A 22,335-nucleotide genomic window follows, 5' to 3' on the forward strand; every position below is an offset into this window, starting at 1 on the left:
ACCATCTGTCATCAAACAACATTGTTATAATATGACTGACTGTATTCCCTATCTGAACCTTCCATTCCTGTGACTTACTCATTCCCCAAATGGAAGCCTGTACCTCCCACTCCCCTTCACCCATTTTGCCCATCCTCCCACCCGTCAGTGTGTTCTCTGTATTTACAGGTCTGATTCTGCTTTCTGTTATTGCTGTCGTTCATTTGTTTTTGTTTTTGATCCTGCCTATAAGTGAAATCATACTGTATTTGTCTTTTTCTATCTGATTTATTTCACTTAGCATAATAACCTCTAGGTTCATCCATGTTACAAACAGCAAGATCTCCTTCTTTTTATGGTATGTGTATGTGTATGTGTGTGTGTGTGTGTATATATATATATATATATATATATATATATATATACACATCTCACACCTTCCTTGTCCATCCCTCTATCCATGAACACTTAGGTTGCTCCCATGTCCTAGCTACTGTAAATAGCGCCACAATGAACACAGGGGTGCATTTACCCTGTTTTTCTTTTCTTTGGGTAAATACTCAGTAGTGGAATTACTGGATCATAAGGCATTTCTATTTTTAATTTCTTGAGGGACCTCCATACTGTTTTCCACAGTGGCTGCACCAATTTACATTCCCACCCACAGTGCACAAGGATTCCTTTTTACACATCCTTGCCAACACTTGTTATTTCTTGGCTTTTTGATACTAACCATTCTGACAGGTGTGAGGCGATATCTTGTTGTGGTTTTGATTTGCATTTCCCTGATGGTTAGTGATGTTGAACATTTTTTCATGTGTCTCTTGGCCACCTGTATGTCTTCTTTGGAAAATGTCTGTTCAGGTTCTCTGCCTGTTTTTAATTGGATTATTTGCTTTTTTTGGTGGTGACTTCTTTATATATTTTGGATATTAACCCCTGACTGGATATATCACTTGCAAATATCTTCTCCCATTCAGTAGGTTGCCTTTTTATTTTGTTGATGGTTTCTTTCACTATGTAAAAGCTTTTTATTTTGGTAAAGTCCCAATAGCTTATTTCTGCTGTTTTTCCTCCCTGCCTAAGGCGACCTATCTAGAAAAATGTTGCTAAGGTTGATGTCAAAGAGATTACTTTCTATGTTTTCTTCCAGAAGCTTTATGGTTTCAGGTCTTACATTCAAGTCTCACATATGTTGATTTAATATTTGTGTATGATGTAAGATTAGTGATGTATGTGACATATGATGTAATATTTGTGTATGATGTAAGATGTAAGATTGTGTATGATGTAAGTTTCATTCTTTTGCACGTGACTGTCCAGTTTTCCCAACACCATTTGTTGAAGAGACTCCATTTTCCCCATTGAATGTTCTTGCCTCCTTTGTCATAGATTAGTTGACCACACAAGCAGAAGTTTATTTCTGGGCCCTATTCCATTACATTAATGTATGTGTCCATTTTTGTGTTGGTACCATACTGTGTTGATTATTATAGCTTTGTAGTATATCTTGAAATCTGAGGTAGTGATACCTGCAGTTTTATTCTTCTTTCCTAAGATTTGCTTTGGCTAACCGGATCTTTTGTGGTTCCATACAAATTTTAAGATTATTTATTCCAGTTGTGTAAAAAATACTACTGGTATTTTGAAAGGGATTGCATTGAATCAATGTTCTGTTTCTTGACCTGAGTTCTGATCACACTTTTGTGTTCTATTTGTGATTATTTATTAAACAGTACATTTTTAAAATTAATGTACAATGTATTATTTGTTTCAGGGGTACAGGTCTGTGAATCATCAGTCTTACACAATTCACAGCACTCACCATAGCACATACCCTCCCCAGTGTCCAACCCCCAGCCACCCCATCCCTCCCGCCCCCACTCCTAATCAGTACATTTTTTATGACGCACCTTTTGATACATATGTTGTATTTCAATAGTAAGTTAAAATTATATATGCAATTCCTTTGATCTGGTCATTTTAGTTTTAGCAGTCTATCCTATAAACGTAAAAGCAACATTATGTATCGATAAGTAAGGATTTATTCACAAGCATGTTTATTGGTTTATAGTCACATAAAAACTGAAAATAACATGACTGTTCATCAGTGGAAATAAGTGAATAGACTATAGCGTTAGAAGCTGCTTATTAAAAAAGTTGTATCAGGTATGCCTGGGCGGCTCAGTTGGTCAGGTGTCTGGCTCTTAGTTTCGGCTGGGGTCATGATCTCAGGGTTGTGCAATCCATCCCTGCATCCGGCTGCCTGCTCAGTGGAGAACTGACTTGGGATTCTCTCTCTCTCCCTCTGCCCCTTCCCCTGCTCACTCTCTAAAATAAATAAATCTCTAAAAAAAAAAAAAAAAAGTCATACCAATCTGTATTGAGCTGGAGAAAGGTTTATGATAAATTATTAAATTGGGGAGAGAAGCAAGTTGCTGAGTAAGATTTTGAGTCCGTTTTTGCAGAAGAAAAAAAAAAGGAACTCGTATCTGTGTTCACATGTTTAAATATATGTATTTAAGAATAGATAAAGGTGAAGAAGGGGACCTCCCATACAGTTAACTTAGATTCTGCAATGCAAGGGTGGAGAAAAATGAGGGGAGATTTTCGTATGTCTCCATACTTGACTGGTTATAACAAGCATCTATTATTACTTTAATTTAAAAATTTAATAAACCAAGAAGAAGCAGATATAGGACCTAAGAAACAGGGACTCCACCCTGAAAATGCACCAAAAGGAAGTCCTGGGAAGAGACCTGAGCATGACATCTGGAGAAGCACCTGTGCGGGACCGAGGCAGGAAGCAGGGCTCCTGGACGGAGGGCTTTGAGGGGGAAGAGGAGGAATATGGGATCATGAAAGTGAGTTTGACAAGCAGAACAATAAGGGCAGATACAGAAGGAGGGACAAGGCAGTTAGAAACTCCCAAAAGGACAGAAATCTGCACCCCCCCAAAATGAATATTATCATGGTCTATTTTACTTAATTCTGCAGTGGATGATATTTACGTAATCACTGCAATGTAGTTTATTTACCGGCTTTTAGAGTCTTTTTTTTTTTAAAGATTTTATTTATTTATTTGACAGAGAGAGATCACAAGTAGAGAGGCAGGCAGAGAGAGAGAGAGAGGGAAGCAGGCTCCCCGCTGAGCAGAGAGCCTGATGTGGGACTCGATCCCAAGACCCTGAGATCATGACCCGAGCCGAAGGCAGCAGCTTAACCCACTGAGCCACCCAAGCGCCCCCAGCTTTTAGAGTCTTAAAAAGATAGGGGCGCGTGTATGGCTCAGTTGGTTAAGCATCCAACTCTTGGTTTCAGCTCAAGTAATCATCTGAGGATCTTGGGATCTAGCTCCATGTTGGGCTCCTCACTCAGGGGCAGTCTGTTTAAGATTCTCTCTCTCTCCCTCTGCCCCTCCTCCCACTTGTTCTCTCAATCTCTCAGTCTCTCTCTCTCTTTCTCAAATAACAAATAAATAAAATCTTAAAAAAAAAATACATTTCTTAAGGCTATAGCTGCCATAATAGTGATTTCTCTGATGGATCTGGGCACAGTCAATTGAAAAGTACTGGAAAGGATTCGCCATTCTAGATGCTATTAAGAACATTCATGATGAAGAACTGGCTGTCTCAGTCCGTAGAGCATGTGACTCTCGACCTCGGGGTTTGTAAGTTCGAGCCCCAAATTGGGTGTAGAGGTCACTTAAAAATTTTTTTTTATATCTCAAAAATAAAAAAGAATATTCACGGGGCACCTGGGTGGCTCAGTGGGTTAAGCCTCTGCCTTTGGCTCAAGTCATGATCTCAGGGTCCTGGGATCGAGCCCCGCATCGGGCTCTCTGCTCAGTAGGAAGCCTGCTCCCCCCCCCCCCCCCCCTGTCTCTGTGCCTACTTGTGATCTCTGTCAAATAAATAATAAAATCTTTGAAAAAAAAAAAAGAATATTCATGACTCATGGGAAGTGGTCAAAATATCAACATGTACAGGAGTGTGGAAGCAGTTGATGCCAGCCCTCATGGAGGACTTCGTGGGGTTGGAGACCTCGGTGGAGGAAGTAACTGCAGATGTGGTGGAAACAGCAAGAGAACTAGAATGAGAACTAGAACTAGAACCAGAACTAGAACTGGAACTAGAAGGAGAGCCTGGAGCTGAGGCTTCGTGGCTACAAACTCATGACCAAACCTGAACAGCTGGGGAGTTGCTTCTTCTGGATCAGCAGACAAAGTGGTTTCTGGGGATGGGAACTAGTCCTGGTGAAGACGCCGTGAAGGCGGCTGAAATGACAACTAAGGACTTAGAATATTACATCCACTCAGAGCAGGGGCAGGGCTTGAGAGGACGGACCCCAGTTTTGAAAGAAGTTCTACTGTGGAAAAAATGCTATCCAACAGCATCCCACGCAACAGAGACATCATCCATGAAAAGGACAGTCAATCAGTGAGGCAACATGCGTTGTGTCTTCAGAAATCCCTGCAGCCGCCCCAACCTTCAGCAGCCACCATCCCCGTCGGTCATCCGCCATTGATACTGAAGCAAGACCCTCCACCAGCAGAAAGATGACTCGAAGAAAGCTCAGCTGATGGCTAGATTTTTTTTTTTAAAGCAATCAAATATTGTTCAATTAAGATGTGGCATTTTTTTTTACATAATGCTACTGCACACTTAACAGACTATGGGACAGTATAAACATCACTCTTACATGCACTGGGAAACCAAAAAATTCATTTGACTCACTTGATGGCTACATTCACTTTATTGTGGGGGTCTGGAACTGAACCCATGAAATGTCTGAGCTTTATCTGTACTACATATATAGTCTAACCAAAAACAGTATCAGTATTGAGACATATTAAAGAGGCAAGGAGGGGAAGTAGGGGACTGTAAGTGGAAGAAGCCAAGACGAGGCTAAAAATTGATAAATCAAGAAACAGTGATATGAAGGTATTAGTATCACGTATCTGAGTAGCCACCAAAAGACAGTTACACAGGTTCCCTCTTGGGAGTGGCTGAAGGGGTGTGTGGGGAAGACCAGTACCAGGATTGCTACTTTCCATTTTAAACTCCTTGAAACTATTTTTATTTTTGTTAGATTTTATTTATTTGAGAGAGAGAGAGCACACGTTGGGGTGGGGGGGCGGCAGTGGGAGAGGGAGAAGCAGGCTCCCTACTGAGCAGGGAGCTCGATGCAGGACTCAAACCCAGGACCCTGAGATCATGACTTGAACCGAAGGCAGAGACTTAAGACTGAGCCAACCAGAAAACCCCCTTGAAACCATTTTTAAATGAAGCATGTTTCTTACATAGATTTTTAAAAAATAGTATTTAAAGTAACTTTTTAAAAATACTAATTCAAGGGGATACATGCACCTGGTGTTTATTGCAGTATTATTTATAGTAGCCAAATTATGGAAACAGCCCAAGTGTCCATCAACCGACCAATGGATAAATGGCATAATACAAATGGAATATTACTCAGTCATAAAAAGAATGACATCTTGCCATTTGCAACAATGAGGATGGAGCTGGAGAGTATTATGCTAAGCGAAATAAGTCAGAGAAAGACAAATACCGTATGATTGCACTCGTCTCTGGAATTTAGGAAACATAATAAGCAAAGGAAAAAAGAAAAAGAGAAAAAGGCAAACCAAGAAACGGGCTCTTAACTATAAAGAACAAACTGATGGTCACCACAGGGGAGGTGGGCAGGGGGGTGAGTGAAACAGGTGATGGGGATTAAGGAGGGCACTTGTGATGAGCACTGGGTGTTGTATGGAAGTGATGAATCACTAAATTCTACTCCTGAAACTAATATTGCACTGTATGTTAACTAACTGGAATTTAAATAAACACTTGAAAAAGAAAATAAATTAACTTTGTAAAAAAAGATTTTATGTATTTATTTATCAGAGAGAGAGAGAGAGCACAAGGAGGGGGAGGTGCAGGCAGGAGAAGCAGGGTCCCCACTGAGCAAGGAGCCCGATGTGGGACTCAGATCCCAGGACCCCGGGATCATGACCTCGGCCAAAGGCAGATGCTTAACCGACTGAGCCACCCAGGTGTCCCTAAATTATTTTTTTTTAAAGGAAATGAATGCAATTGTGTGTGTGTCTAAGTAACATTTGGCAATTAGTGAACTTACACACTGATGATAATTAGTACCTTAGAAACGGATGACATTGCCCCAGGGAGCCTGGAGAGACTGAGAACCTAGGTCAAATCCCAAGTATCATCATATTTAAGTGACAGATTGAAAGGCTATTAAAGAAAACATAAGAGGCTGGCAAGGTAGAAGTAGTGCAGTGTGGTGGAAGGACGGGCAGGAGTGACAAGGACTGACAGATTTCCACTGTGCATGGAACCTCCTTAGCTGCATGGAGGTCCTAGGACTTCCGGGCAGTGGCTCAGTCGACATGCGCATGTACAGGTACATTAGATTATATGCCCTATACATACGTATACTGGTATCTTGGACTGACTGACTACAGAATTACGAAGGGATGACTGTATTTTTCTCATTCACAGAGTTCAAGTTCTCGTCCACCTGGCATGTGACTCTCCTCCCCTCCAAAAAGAAGGCAGTATTAATGGCAGGTCCAAGTACAAACCTGTCTCCATTCTGCAAGTTGGGGGTTTCCCAAGGGAAGGGCCACAATCTCTACTACTGGAGGAAGGACTGCATCTTCATAAGCATGCACTCAATTTTTCTTCTAACCAGAAGTTGCCAGAACACAGTCTTTCTTAGGGTGTGAGAGCGAAGAAACCTGTGTATTTGTTTCACCCTAAACTTGTCAGTTTCCTGAGCCACAGGCCTGGCTCTATATGCAGAGTAGCTAGTACCACACCACTGGGGAAATGATTTGGGTATTTCCATTCAAATCTTCCAAGAACTGCTGCTTGGCAAACAACCTTTCCTTTTTTTTTTGCCACCCTTGAGGCATTCTAGAATATTCTTTAGGGGTCATTAGAAAGTCCCTCTCATCCTGGAGGCTTCCCCTTGGGCCCCAAGAGACCTGCAGCTGTGGTTACCAGGCTGGGCACCTCACTGGCATGCACCCGGCAGAATTCTGCTGGTGAAGGGGGATGCTTAGGGAAGCTGGACGAGACAGTCGCAGCTTCTTGGCCACCTAAAATTGCTGAGAATGTTCATTTTGTCCCTCTATCCCCAGGCTGGGTTTTCTTGGGAACCAAAGGCACAGAGTAGTTTTCTGGTTCTGGAAGCTTCTCTCTAAAAAGCTGTTCCAGTCCATTCTAGCTCACCTTCCTTCTCTTAATTCTAAGAGCAGGGGTTCTTGTATTTATTATACGTAAGAATCACACTGGGGTTGTACTAAAATGTAGATTCCTGGATCCCATCCCCAGAGTTTCTCATTTGTTCTGAGCCAGAGCCTGGGAATCTACATTTTACTAGGTGCCTATAAATGATGCTGAAGCAGGTTGTGCTGGGACTTTAGGAAACACTGTCCTATAGCTTGTGCTAATGCAACCAGTTATTAAAAATATGATCTTAAGTATAATTACCCTAATTATCCAATAGTCATGAACCATCATTAAAAATTAAATTCCTGCTGCTGGTCCTGGAACAACACAGTAGCCCATGTGAGAAGCAGTTTAATTACCAATCAGTACCTGAATTGGGAGTTCTTATTTGCAACCTAGTGATTTTGTCTCTGGCAGCTTAGACCCATCTCTGCTGAACAGCTTCACCCAAGCCTCTCCTACCTTATCAGCTGCCCTGGAGGGCGTCTGCCTAGTTCTTGAAGCATCCCCAAGGACTCCCAAAGTGACATTTATAATGCATAATCATAGATCATTCCAATCATACCTTCCATGTTTGGTATACGTGCTCCATTAACTTCACAAGGTAAGATAATGCGTATTATTTTCAAATTAAGGAGGTAAAAGCGGGCCCATTAATTACAAGTTAGAACACTCTTGCACATACTCAGGGAATGAAACTTAAGCTCTCTTCCAGAGGAGCCTGGGAATCATCTCTCCGTACTTGTTAATGAAAGGTAATGAGATTCTATGGTCTCTGTGCACAGAAAATCATAAGAAGGATTAAATACTCAGAAGCAGAGTTTAAAACTCTTGGGTCTAAAAGGACAAGTTCCTAATGTAAAGCCAGCCCACGGTTTTGCATAATCAGTAGAGCAGATTGAAATTATTCCGTTCTCATTGTTAGGATTTCTTACGTGACTGTACCATTTTCTCAGTGTCCAAGCAATAGATTTCGGCTGAAAATTAAAAGCATAAAAAGCATCCGAATGAGATAATAGATGACTTTCAAGGGTGATGAGTCTCTTGATAACCAAATCTGCCTGAGGGTGCTAACAGGAAAGGCAAATGATTAAGATAACCAGTGGAGAAAAAGTGAGTGAGATAATTCAGAAGGAAGTGGGGGGAAAGAGCTCTGTGCTGATAGCTGGTATGTGGTTGTGTGGGTCATGCCAGACTGAGAAACTCATTATTATCCAGCAGGTTCTTTGGCCTTCTTTTTTTAAAGACATTTATTTATTTATTTATTTATTTATTTATTTGAGAGGGCAAGCACGCACACACAAATGGGGGGAGGGGCAGCGGGGAAGGGAGAGGGAAAGAGAGAATCCCAAGCAGACTCCTCACAGGGTGGATAGCCCAATGTGCAGCTCGATCTCACAACTCTGATATCATGACCTGAGCTGAAACCGAGAGTTGAATGGATGCTTAACAGACTGAACCACCCAGAGACCCCTTAAAGACTTTAAGTCACCTCGACGCCCAACATGGGGCTTGAACCTAAATCCCAAGATCGAGAGTCATGTGCTCTACCAGCTGAGTCAGCCATGCACCCTGGTTTTTTTAATTTTCTTAACTGTAATTTTGAACCCTATTTTCATATAGGCATGATCAAGGCCTTCTTGTTACTTCCTGTAGATAAAAAATTAATATTAGGTCATGGCCTTTCTGAAAAAGAAGTTACTGCCTTAGAGTCTGGTTGGATTACATGTGTTGTGTGGGTTATCTGGGTGAGTTCATGAGAACTATATTTTTTCTGAGATTCCTCCTTGACACATAGTTCCTGACTGCCTTCTTGAATTTTTTCCCATTCTAGGTTTTCCCCAAGTCTAATAATAATAAAAAGTCATGATAAAAACAATTTGAATGGATACTATGGCTTCCAATTGGTTTTTTTTTTTTCTTCCTCCCTAAGATTCCATGTCTCTAGAGTACAAAATGACCAAAGGCCCATTTATGTATGGCCTCCTACAACAAGGGTACATCTATACCTACTAGGCCATTTAGAAAATATTGCTGTCCTGACATCTTTGAGTTTTCTCTCTTCATATCTCCTAACTAGTAGCTAACTGTGATAATCAAAAGCAGACATGCAGTGTGGGTAGCTATGAAAAGTTTGGAAATACTGCAACAGATACTTGGGTACAAAATAATCCTTTAAAAATATATATAGATATAATTATGGTTTGGACAATATGTGATTTTTGGTTAATCTGGCTAACTTGATGGCTTGTCAGCAATTTTACTCGAAGTGTAGTTGTCCACTGAAACTAAAAGTCCTAGAACTAGCGGCTTGTGAACTTTATAAAAGATGTGAATATTGACCTTAGTTCAAGTTAATAGCTCTGCCACTGGCAAGCCACGTGACCTTGGGTACATCACAGAAGCTTACTCTCCAAGCCTGTTTCACATTCTGGAAAAGGGGTGTAATTGTACACATGTCCTAAAGTTTTTGAGGCAAATATGTGAAATTACATATGTAAAGTACTTAGTAGAGTGCCTGGAGTACATTAGTGCTAAGTAACACTAGCTTCTGTAGGTATGTTATATATAACATATGAAGAAACTCCAAAAGTAAACAGTAAAAGCAAGAGTTGGCAAACCACGCCCACCTGGTTGCCCCATTTCTGTGAGTGAGGGTTTATTAGAGCAGAGCTCCATTTATTCTTGTCTTGTCTACAGCAGGATCGAAGAATTGCAACCGACCATATGATCCAGAAAGTCTAAAATAATGATCGTCCTTTACAGAAAGCCCTTTACAGAAAGCCTGCCAACCCCTGAGTAGAAGAAATTTAACTGTCCAAAACAAATAGCCTTGGGAGTGTGGACAGGTTGCAGAGCCTGGCCGGCTGCTTATGGGACATGCGACTTGATCTCGAGGTCGTGGAGTTCAAGCTCCACGCCGGGTGTAGACAGTACTTAAATAATTAAATCATTCTTTGAAGTGTGGGCAGGTCTATTTTCAAGTCAAAAACCAAAAAGAAAAATACACATCAAGCCCCTCCTCTCACATCATCATGGGAGAAACTGAAAGCATCGCCTCAAGCTGTGACCTGAGAAGCAGAGATGAATGACATGTGCATGACCCAGAACACTCCACTAGGTTACAGACAACTGCGAAAACTTTCTCTGAGGACTTGCAAGGGAAGAGGAAGAGTCTTCCTGAGAGTAACAGCAAAGGAGCAAGAACAGCATTTAAACAAACCTGTTTCCATGCTTAGCATCACTCACCTTCACGGAGATGCAAATCGAAACCACAGCGAGACATCACCTCACAGCTGTCAGAATGGCTACAACTCAGAAACTGAAGAAACAAGTGTTGGCAAGGATGTGGAGAGGGAACCCTCTCGCACTGTTGGGAATGCAAACTGGTGCAGCCACTGTGGAAAAGTATATGGATGTTCCTCAAAAAAACTAGAATTATTCTATGAGCCACTTATTCCACTGCTGGGTATTTACCCAAAGAATTTGAAAATTTACACACCTGTATGTTTACTGCAGCACTGTCAACAACAGCCATGGGAGGAAGCGGCCCAAGTGTCCATCAGTTGATGAATGAGAAAGATGTGACAGAGAAAGAATGAGAGAGAGAGAGAGAGAGAGAGAGAGAGAGAGAAAATGAATATGGAATATTACTCAGCCATTAAAAAGGGTGACGTTGGGGGAGCCTGACTGATCAGTCAGTGGAGCGTGCAACTCTTGATCTCGTAGTCGTGAGTTTGAGCCCCACTCTAGGTGTGGAGATTACTTAAAAATAAATTTTTTTTAAGATTTTATTTATTTGACAGAGAGAGATCACAAGCAGGCAGAGAAGTAGGCAGAGAGAGAGGAGGAAGCAGGCTCCCCGCTGAGCAGAGAGCCCGACGCAGGGCTCGATCCCAGGACCCTGAGATCACAACCTGAGCCGAAGGCAGCTGCTTAACCCACTGAGCCACCCAGGCGCCCTAAAAATAATTTTTTAAATCTTAAAAAACAAAAACAAAAACAGGTGAAGTTTTGCCATTTGCAAGAGTATGGATGGATCTGGAGAGTTTAATGCTGAGTAGAGTAAGTTGGTCAGAGGACAGGTGCCTTATGATTTCATTCACATGTGGAATGTAAGAAACAAAACACTCAAACAAATTAAAGAGAAACCAAGAAACAGACCCTTAAGTCTAATGAACAAACACGGCTGCCAGAGGGCAGGTGTATGGAGGCGTGAAAAAGGTGAAGGGGATTTAGAGCACGCTCATCTTGATGAGCACTGGCTATACAGAACTGCTGAATCACTGTACTGTACACCTGAAACGAATGTAACACTATGTTAAGGATACTGGAATTAAAAAGATATTTGCGAAAATATAAAATATGCCACTTTTGGGGGGGAAAAACTTCAATTTTCATAAAAGTTTGTTTCAATCCTATGGGTTTAATTGCCATTTTAACATACACTGCTAACATCTTCTTAATTTGAATTTTCAATGGGACAAATACAGAAAGTTATACTATATATAAACAATAGCCTTTTGGCGTCCTCAATAATTTTAAGTGCAAAGAGGTCTTGAGACCACAAAGTTTGAGAACTACTATAGAGAAGCAACGCAGGGTTGGAGGACAGCTGTCTCTGGGAAGCAAGGCTCAGGAAAAGCCGTCTGTAGAGTCAGGTATGCAAACAGAATGCAGGACTGCGAGACAGCCGGTCAGCTGCTCTGCTGATAACCAAAGACACAGTCTTAAAATATGAACAGTCACCACAGACAGCAAACAATAAACAGCAGAGTATGTGGACGGTTCTAAGGATAAAGACTGGTTTCAAGACCAGTGCCTGTGATACCTGAATATTATCGTTTGAACTCAAGTTGAATAACACAGTTGGGAGGAAAAAAGTGCTCAAGGTTCACAAGGCTGTGTCTTACAAACCATCTTCGCAGAGATTAAAACAATGATTAGCAAACAGAAGGAGCTCAGCAGTTGTTAAAGGAATAGTGAATGACTAGATAAATGCAGTTATGAAACTGAGTCAGTTGGTAGCAGAACAGCTCTATCAAGAAAGGCTTATAACAGGGGGATTTGTTCTAGAATCAGTTTTCAAAAGACAGCTGAAGAAATGAAAGCAGCTGAGATGCAGTCATTATCACTTGTCCCCAAGAACACTCCCTCCCATCTCGAGCCCCTTCACTTTTAAAGTCAGATTACTGGATTTATTAGCCATCATTTCATCTCAAGCATCTTAACATCCTAAACAAAACTCTTAACTCTAACCCCTCATTCCTTCATAACAACACATTTCTCCTGCGCACTCCAACTTAATATGGCTCCTGATTCTTCTCTTCCGCTCATGCCTTCCATTTAATCCTTTAACATGTCCTGTCATTCTGTTTGCAAAGCACATATGGAATTTATCCACTCCTCTCCATCCCTCCTCTATCATTCTAGTTCAAACCACTAAGATTAATTTTAATGGAACCAGCTTGTCTCCCTGTTACCTTCCCCCCAGCCCTGTGCCCGCCCCTTCCCTTCCAATCTACTCTCTCCCTCGGAGCCAGAGTGGTTTCTTATAAATGCCAATCAGATCATGCCACTCTCCTTTTAAAATTCTACAAAGGTGGGGCGCCTGGGTGGCTCAGTGGGTTAAAGCCTCTGCCTTGGGCTCGGGTCATGATCTCAGGGTCCTGGGATCCAGCCCCGCATCGGGCTTTCTGCTCAGCAGGGAGACTGCTTCCTCCTCTCTGCCTGCCTCTCTGCCTACTTGTGATCTCTGTCAAATAAATAAATAAAACCTTAGAAAAAAAAAATTCTACAAAGGTTTCCCACTGTACGTAGAATAAAATGCAAACTCCTTCTCCTCCTCTACAAAACCTTCTCTGTCTGGACTCTCTGTCCGTGCCTGACTGACCCCATTCCACAATCCTCATCTGCTGCAGCCACACCAGCCTTTCCTATCTTCTAAAGCCAAATGGCTTCCTCCACTTCTTCCAGCCTGAGCGCCCAGCACGCTCCAGAATACGCCACCACAGGATCTTGACCGCCTTTTTCCCCCGTCTGGTTCTCAATGTCACCTTCTACATTTTCAGAGGCCTCTCCAGATGACCGTAGCTAAATCAGGCACCCCTTCCTATTAAATGTTTACCGTATCACTCTGGTTCCTTCCTTAACAGCACTCCTGACCCGACATCACTCTGCTCGTTGGTTCAGTTGCTCCGTGACGGCAGGACCTTGTTGATCTTGTTCATCACGGTGTCCTCTATGCTAACAGCAGCGAGAACAGTACCTGACCCACAGCCAACACCTAACAATCAATATTAAATATGGAGTGAGTTATACATGGCTGTCATGCTGATTCTTTTTTCTTCTGAAAAATTGATGTCAGAGGAAAAGCAGGGTGTTTATCACACATATAGTCGACTGAATCCTAGGCTTTCTGAAGCAAATTAATAGGCAAGCCAACAGACACAGCGATTCTCTGTATCAAACCTTACAATCGATCTTGATTTTTGTGCTTCACAGGGACTCCATTTCAATTCTTCATTTCTTGAATTGACTAACGTATATTAATGATGTTATTTTGAAGTACATATTCTTTTTCAAAAGTGCTTCAAGGTTTATAAATACACCAAAATGCTCTTGTAAGAAACTCAGCCAGTAGATTTTTCCAGCACAGAGACGATCTGGAATGAGGTTTTAATGTTTTCTAACTGTGAGATGAGGCCCAAGAAATATTCTTCTCTGGCTTCAAGTAGAGCAATACATTCGAAGTGCCAAAAATAAAATGAATTCTTACAAGAAAACAAAAGAGTAAATGGAAGCTTTTATTAGTGAAACAAGTCAATTTATTTCCAACAAGGCCTTTTCCTCTATAAATGAGATAAACTACAGTACTTTACAACAATATAACTTAGTTTTTTGATGTTTTCAGAAAAGGAGCGATTTCTCCGGGAATTAGGAAAGTAAGTATTTTGGGAAGAATAACTACAAGAAGTTACTTTTTAATTAACAGGCTTATCTACCAGGTATGTAACTCCGGAGTTGTTCCTCTTAACAAATCTATCAAGTACTAGCCAACAAAGAACCTACCTTTTGAAACTGAGGTAGGAAAGGTTTCTACTTAAATAGGAAACAAGCAATCTAACATACCAATCACATGTCACCTTAACAAGGCAATTTACATAATTAGGTATAAATTATCTTTATGTTGATTAAGGTCCTAGCAAAGACAATTGGTCTGTTATGTCAAGTTCAAACTGCACTCATCTGGCTAGAAAGGTAAACATCACAATGGAATGGGGTTTGTTTGACTAAGGGGAAATCTCTCTTTAATATTGCACTTTCATTAAAAACAAGGATTATTAAGTCAAGGCCATCTTGGTTCTAAATCTCTCCATTTTTGTTGGAAGAAGACTCACCATCTCTTTACTAAGTTCTAACTCAACTTCTATTTCCTGGGCAGCCTCAGGGTGCTTTTCACAGTAATCAACAATAAATTTGTAATGTTCCAACGATGTTGCCAAATTTTCTAGCTCTTTCTTGGGATCTGCAGTGATGATTTTGCCATAGAGACGGGCAACTCGAAACTTAGCTAACATGGCAGGGCGAAGAACATCTTCCCCTATGTGCTCAGGAAAGACTTTATTTGGGTCTCTCAGGGAGTCTAGGAAGAGCTGGTAGTACTTCAACGCTGACTTATTGAGATTATTTATTTTTTTTACAATGTGTGAATCGGGGTCCCTCAGCTTGTCGGCAATGGCAACCTTCAAATCCATCATGTCATAGTACGCATGTGCAATCTCAAACTGAATCTGCCTGTTGACCAACAGGTAATACTGTGGATTCAGATCCACAATGAGGGGCTCTAGCATGGCTATTCTCCGTTTATGCATTTTGCACCGTCTCTCCATATCAGTTTCAAAGAAGGCGAGCACCTTAAACAAAGCACTGTGGTCTTGGACCACTTCGATATGGTCAGTGACATAACCATCAATCTGAAAGAACTCTTTTGCCTCAAAGACATAGTGTTGACCCAGTAAGAAAAGTTCTCGGGCTTCTTCAAAATCTAAAGGTCTCAGATAGCTCACTTTCTCTTCCACCGCGGAGATGGCGTCACACAGCTCACCGGTTCCAAACTGTACAGCTTTCTTCCTCACCCTTTCTTCCTCATCTAATTCTTTCTTCCTTAAAGCTCTAAGTTCAGATTGTTTATCAAGATCAAGCTCTCCTATGTTGTCCTGAAAGAAAAAAATACATTATGGTGAGACAGCACACTGATCTCCTGCTGTCAAATAATATTATGGCAAACTAAAGAAGAAAGAAAAGAAAGCCCTCTTTCTCAGCTGGGTTTATGGAGGTACCATAATCTTACACATCTTTTAAAACTCCTTTCTTCTAATTATATTTCAATTGTATTAAAAATGTAAGAACAAGAAAAAGATATTTAAATCAAATAAGCTGCTTATACATGACTTTCCTCTTCAGGGAGCTAAAACTCATTTATAGTTTCTCTTTTCAGGTAAGATAAATACGTATGAAAGAACCTTAGAGACTGTGAAACATTATACACATGCAATATTAATATTTTAATATTAGAACGCGACTGTAATCTATATCCTAAAAATACTGCACCGAGATGCCATTAAGATTAATGATATGGTGTCTATGCTAGAAGTTATTTAGAGAAATACAGAGAAATGTCCTAGGTCTCAAAGACACTCAAGTGAAGACACAGTTAAATCTACTGTCAAAGATATCTCCCCCTACCTCTCAGGACAGGAAAAAGAAAAAAAAAAAAGGTAAAATGGTTTAAAAAATAGACTAAGCAGAGTGCCTTGCTAGCTCAACTGGTTAGGTGTCTGCCTTCAGCTGGGGTCATTATCCCACGGTCCTGGGATCAAGCCCCACATCTGACTCCTTGCTCGGTAGGAAGCCTGCTTCTCCCTCTCACTCTGCCTGCTGCTCCCCTGCTTGTGCGTACATGCTTTCTCTCTCATTCTCTCAAATAAAATCTTTAAAAAAAAAAAAAAAAGAGAGAGAGAGAGATTAAAGCTCAGGGTGTCTGCATGGTTCAGTTGGTGAAGCGTCCTGCTCTTGGTTTCAGCTGACGTCATTATCTCATGTGTCCTGGGATCAAGCCCTGCGGTAGGCTCCTAGCTCAGCACAGAATCTGCTTGAGATTCTCTCTCTCCCTCCCTTTTTGCCCCTCCTCCCACTCATACTTCCACCACTCTCTTTCTCTCTCAAATAAATCTTAAAAAAAAAAAAAAAATACTAAACTCATCTTCCTCTTCCTGGCCAATAAAACTGAACATCAGATCCCTCTATGCTCCCCCCGCCCAAGCCTTTTCTTCCTGTCACTCAACATTGTCTCTTCATCTGCACTGTTCAAAACAATAGCCAGTGGCCACACGTGGATGACTCCTGGGCACTGGAAATGCAGCAAGTTCAAACTGAAATGTGGGCTGTATCCACATGATATACCCAATTCTAAGACTTAATTCAAAAATAATTTTAAATCTCTTTAATATCAGTGACAATTTTTAAAATATAATCTGGGTAATAAAAGGTATAAAGTTAATTCACCCTTCCTCCTTTTCTAATGTGGCCATTAGAAAACTGAAAATTACATACACGGCTGGTATTCGATTTCTACTGGACGGCGCTGCCCTCCAGGTGACTGTGAGCACCCACGGCTGCAACCGTTACCCATGTGAGGATGCCTCACAGCGCTACAGCTACAGCCCACACCCCTTCACGAGCTGCAGCCCCGTAGCCAAAGCCCCCCACAGACCTCTCCTGTCAGAACACCCAAAGGCAACTCATCCGCAGGATGTCCGCAGCAGAACTCCTGTTCTTCTTCCGCTGCTTCCTACCCTAGTACTGTCTGAGTGAAGAAGCCTCCGTCTACCTGGACAGTCAACAGCCCGGAAATCATCCTTGAGCTGTCCCTCCTTGCTCCCCTTTACCCCACACTTTCAGTCTGTCTCCAAGTCCTTTACATTTGCTTCCCGAAGAGCTCTGGAATCCATTCTTTCCTCTTCCATCTGTCCTGACACCACCCCAGACCAAGCTCCCTTCACCTCCCACCCGGACTGTCACAGTGCTCTTCTACCTAATCTCCCTCCTCTCCCGGTACTTCCCCTCAATTCGCCCCCCAAGCGACTGTTCCAAAACACTTCAAGCCTCCACTCCTCAAAGGCCCTGCTTATGCCAGCCCCCTTCTGACTCTGTCTTAGCTCACGTGCTCTCCCACTCTGCCCAGCCTCACAGGCCTTTGTCCACCCCATCTAATACTACGCTCCCTGTGCTGCTTCCGCTCGTGGGAATGCTGAACTTCCATTTTTCCAGTCCAGCTAATTCCGACTCATTCCCAGAGCATCCTTCACATGCCACTTCCCCTTACATGTCCTCTGGCATGGTGTCTCTCCTTTGTGGAACTGACCCAAGGTACACTTCTACATGAAGGAAAACCCCAAGTCTACTCGTCTTCCTCCTTGGACAACGACCAGCACAAAGCTGGCGTAAGTACATCTGTGTAGGTCTTAAACTTGAGTTGAAGAAAGTTTTTCAGGGGAACAGATAATCAAAGGAGGAAGTTAAAGTAGCAAAGTCAGATTAAGAAGAATCGGAGTCATTTCAGAGCAGGCGACTATTTAACGTAGTTTCAAGCAATCAGGTGTAAGTCCTGGTGCCCAGTCTGGGAAGCATCAAGTAAGTGATGGGTAGGAGTTAAATGACAGTCTATTTCGCTTGGCACAATTACTTCAAATGCAGGCCCTAAGTCTCCCAAATCTTACTTACTTACTTGCTCCCCGGCTGTTTGCTTATTTACATGCTTTCCTGGCTGCTTTCTGAGCAGAAGCAAGTTGATGGCTTTTCCTAGCTCCAGCTTCTCTAGACTTAAAACTATCTAGCTCTCCCTATTTCCTTTCTTTCCCAAATATGCCTCACCTTTACCCTCTACCTCTAAAATGTTCTCATCCTTGCACGATATATGCTTCTGGGGTTTTGTGGTTTGGTTTTCTTTTGTTTAGTAATTTCTTAAGTTCTATATTATCACTAGTAAAAATTATTGTATTTAATGCATGTCCAAAAAAAAAAAAGCCTAACTCCTCCAGGAAAGTTTTCTATGTATCTATGTTTAGTATACTGCATCCAAATGATTTACTTTCCTCCTTAGTGGTTAGAAGATGGGATTCAGGGGCGCCTGGGTGGCTCAGTGGGTTAAAGCCTCTGCCTTCAGCTCAGGTCATGATCGCAGAGTCCTGGGATCAAGCCCCCCATCGGGCTCTCTGCTTAGCAGGGAGCGTGCTTCCTTCTCTCTCTCTCTCTCTGCCTGCCTCTCTGCCTACTTGTGATCTCTGTCAAATAAATGAATAAAATCTTTATTAAAAAAAAAAAAGAAAGTAGGATTCAGTATGGATTAGCATATATATGTTAATTTAACTCTGATAACAATAACATTATTAGGTTAAGTACTGTTATCAACTCCACCTCCTTTGTGAGAAAATTGAGACAAAGAGAGATTAAGTAAAATGCCATAAACATACAACTACTATAAACTGGCAGGGCTATTTCCAGATACTGATTTTTATAAAATAAATATAAATATATGTACTGTATAAAGTATATAAAGATTAGGTTGCTTATCGTCTAAAAAGATGTAAAGGAAAAAGATAAGAATAAGAATATAAAGAGATAATAGAAAGCAAAATCTAAGTGATTTAGGATGGGCAAGGAAAGTTTTATGGTGTTTAAAGAAGGGAAATGGTAGGGGCGCCTGGGTGGCTCAGTGGGTTAAAGCCTCTGCCTTCAGCTCAGGTCATCATCCCAGGGTCCTGGGATCGAGCCCCGCATCGGACTCTCTGCTCAGCGGGGAGCCTGCTCCCTCCTCTCTCTCTGCCTGTCTCTCTGCCTACTTGTGATCTCTGTCAAATAAAATAAATAAAATCTTAAAAAAAAAAAAAAAGAAGGGAAATGGTACATCTAGGCTATGAAGAATTGCACACTGAACAAATAATATATTGAGAATCTACTGTGCCTGATGATAATAATATGAATATGATGCAACCCCTACCTCTCCAGGAATTTATAGTCTATCCAAAGGAAAGTCTTTAAGGAAGAAGTGGTATTTGGGATGGACCTTAAACAAGTAAGATTCTAAAAAGCAGATGGGAGAGCAAGAAATATTTGAGAGCATTCTGCACGTCGTGCATAATAAACATGCAGTGAGCCCAACAAACATAACTACCATTTTAAGCTTTTACTTCCTTCCTGCTTATTTAAGGAAAAAAAAAAAAAAAAAAAAAAAAGGCAACTTCTGACTACATTACCTGCATGGAAAGCTGGGCATTCTGCAGGAGAGTCAAACAATATTTGATCCAGCATCGTGCTATCTCTCCTTTTCTTTGATGGTAAAGCTCTGGTACATCTCCTTCAGCTTCAGTAGCTAAAATCACAGAACGTTATTTATTTAATGGTCACCATCACAATTTTCACTGTGTACTACATTCTTCTTAAAGCACTTTTTCCTGAATTTAAGAGTAACAGATTCTCACCGAAGCAATGGGGGGGAAACCCACCCAAAATTCCAACCACCCAGAGGCACTCATGTTATTATTTTTGTAGATTTCCTTCTAGTTTTTTTCTTGTGTGTTGTCTGTAAAAACTAAGGTCACAATGTATACTCAATTTTGAATACAGGTTTTTCTTTTACATATTCTACCACTAACACTTCACTCATATCATTATCAACTCTTTAACATTTTTTAAGTATAGCATTACATATGATTAAATAGATGTTCCCTGGGTTATATAACCATTCTTGTAATATAACCATCTTCTAATTCTGTTGTTTCCACTTCTTCTATAAGAAACAAATCTACACAAAGTCAGGTCATGATCTCGAGGTTGTGGGATCAAGCCTGACATCAGGCTCTGCATGGAGTCTGATTCAGATTCTCTCTACCTCTCCCTCTCGCTCATTCTCTCTCTCTCCAAATAAATAAATAAAATCTAAAATAAAGAGAAACATTCTTTCTCTCTGCCTCTGCCCCTCCCCTAAGTTTGTGCACGCATATATGGTCTCTCTCTCAAGAAAAGAAGAGAAATATGTCAAACAAGGTGAAAGTTAGCATAACTATTAACCAATTTGTCAAAAATTCCAATTTAGTGAAATTCAAAATGAAATGGAGTTCTCATTAATTAAAAGTTAGTCCTGGGTGCAAAGCTTCCCCCAAACTAACGTTCAGAATGATGGAGGCAATTTAGTGAAGGCCCAATTATTTCATTTTGTAATGCAAGTCCCATATCCAGTTTTACCAAAATACTTAAGTTACACCTGTGGAGGGCATTCCTTTTTGCAAAAAAATTTATCTTAAGAATTTGCATGATTTGGGGCACCTGGGTAGCTCAGTCTGTTAAGCATCCAACTCTTGATCTCAGCTCAGGTCTTGATCTCCAGGTCGTGAGTTCAAGCCCCATACTGGTCTCCACACTGGGCATGGAGAATACTTAAAAAATAAATAAAATGACAATGTAAATAAGTAAATAACTTTCATCATTTAAATTATTTTGGTTTTCACTATTTGAGAAAAAATCCTTAGTAACATGAAATAACACCTTCCATCACCCTATCAGATTTAATGAAGTACTGCTATTAATCCATGTAAACCTTCCTCTGTAGGCTACCTTTTCCATCATCATAGGTGTACCACCAACACCAAGTATAACAGACACAGTGCCCAGCTCTACAGGGAGAGAATCAAGTCATTAGCCTCCCAAACAACACAGAAGCATGGCACTGAAGCAAGTCACTGGTGGGTTTGATGGTCTCCTTTAGATGAACATTTGTTTCAGTAGAAAAAGTGGGTTTGTTATTCCTTCTTAAGATTTATTTACTTATTTGAGAGAGAAAGTGGGGGGTGGAACGGGGACGGGGGAGAGAATCTCAAGCAGACCCTCCACTGAGCAGGGAGCCCAACGTGGGGCTCAATCCCACAACCTTGAGATCATGACCTCAGGTGAAATCAAGAGTCAGACACCTGACCAACTAAACCACCTCGGTGCCCCCAAAAGGTGGATTTTTTATCTCCAACAGTAAAACTAAAGAAACAACATACAGTTGATTCTCATTATCCGTGATAGTTATGTTCTTTCTATAGTCACCGTGAACATGGAATTATCAGCAAATGCTGAAACAACTTGGAAAAATACAGGGTTAGATTGCCATGAGTTTCTGGTCACATTTTCATCACCTGATCAATATGTGTAACTTTATTTTGTGTGTGTTTCTATTTAACGATCCCTTACTTAGTATCTACTGTTGGCTTATTAACACTGAGCTCAGGACCAACATCACTATAACCTGTGCCTGAATGAAGCATATCCTGCACTGTCATTTCTCCATAAGGCACGTCACGGCCGTCACCTGTTTACACTGGACAGCACTTCAGCACTACACTCGGGGGCCATTTTAAACAATGAAATTGCCAACAAAAAACACAAAAATGTGAAGAATAGGGTACTAAATAAACCAAAAAAGGGCACTTATTCACTCTATGGGAGCTGAAACAAGAAGGCGAGTGTTGCCTTGTTCAACATCAGCTGGAAACGTGTACCTCAGGTGACCCAACTTCTTTTCTGTTCTGAACAAATGACGACAGAAGTGCCTAGCGTACGAAGTTTGGGGTCACAAGTAAATGGTAGCAATAGGTGAATCCACAAATATAGAATCCACAAATAATGGACTCTACTTTGGAACCTGTACTTAGATATGAAGTCCTTTTTTTCTCTTTCAGAAATAGCTGGTGGAACTGGGTACTTGACCTCCTTAAGGTTTGGAAGCAAAAGTTATTGGGTTGATACCTTTGTAAAATGTGTTCAGGGACCCCATGTAGATATGTTACTGATTTGATAATAATAAAAAGCTCCAACTGTTTTTTAAAATTGAGGTACAACTGACATTATAGTTGACCCTGAACAACATGGGTTTGAACTGCACAGGTTCACTGACACATGAATTTTTTACAGTACAGCACTGTAAATGTATTTTCTCTTCCTTGTGATTTTCCCAACATTGTCTTTTAGCTGGCTTATTTCATTGTAAGGATAG

The 22,335-nt window shown here is 41.1% G+C and overlaps 1 protein-coding gene across 1 annotated transcript in view; it reads right to left on the reverse strand.

Annotated features, from left to right (window-relative positions):
- Positions 1-14,047: 14,047 nt before the first annotated feature.
- Positions 14,048-22,335, reverse strand: part of KIFBP (kinesin family binding protein) — a 33,114-nt gene continuing 24,826 nt past the window's right edge. The window contains exons 6-7 of the mRNA XM_032841543.1: positions 19,556-19,671; positions 14,048-15,457 (exon numbers count right to left, since the gene is read on the reverse strand). Of these exons, the coding sequence (XP_032697434.1) occupies positions 14,582-15,457; positions 19,556-19,671 (992 nt within the window). The 3' untranslated portion in view covers positions 14,048-14,581. The remainder of the gene's footprint in view (positions 15,458-19,555; positions 19,672-22,335) is intronic.

This window comes from Lontra canadensis, unplaced genomic scaffold (assembly GCF_010015895.1).
Source record: "Lontra canadensis isolate GAN:19392208 unplaced genomic scaffold, GSC_riverotter_1.0 scaffold3, whole genome shotgun sequence".
Classification (NCBI taxonomy): domain Eukaryota; kingdom Metazoa; phylum Chordata; class Mammalia; order Carnivora; family Mustelidae; genus Lontra; species Lontra canadensis.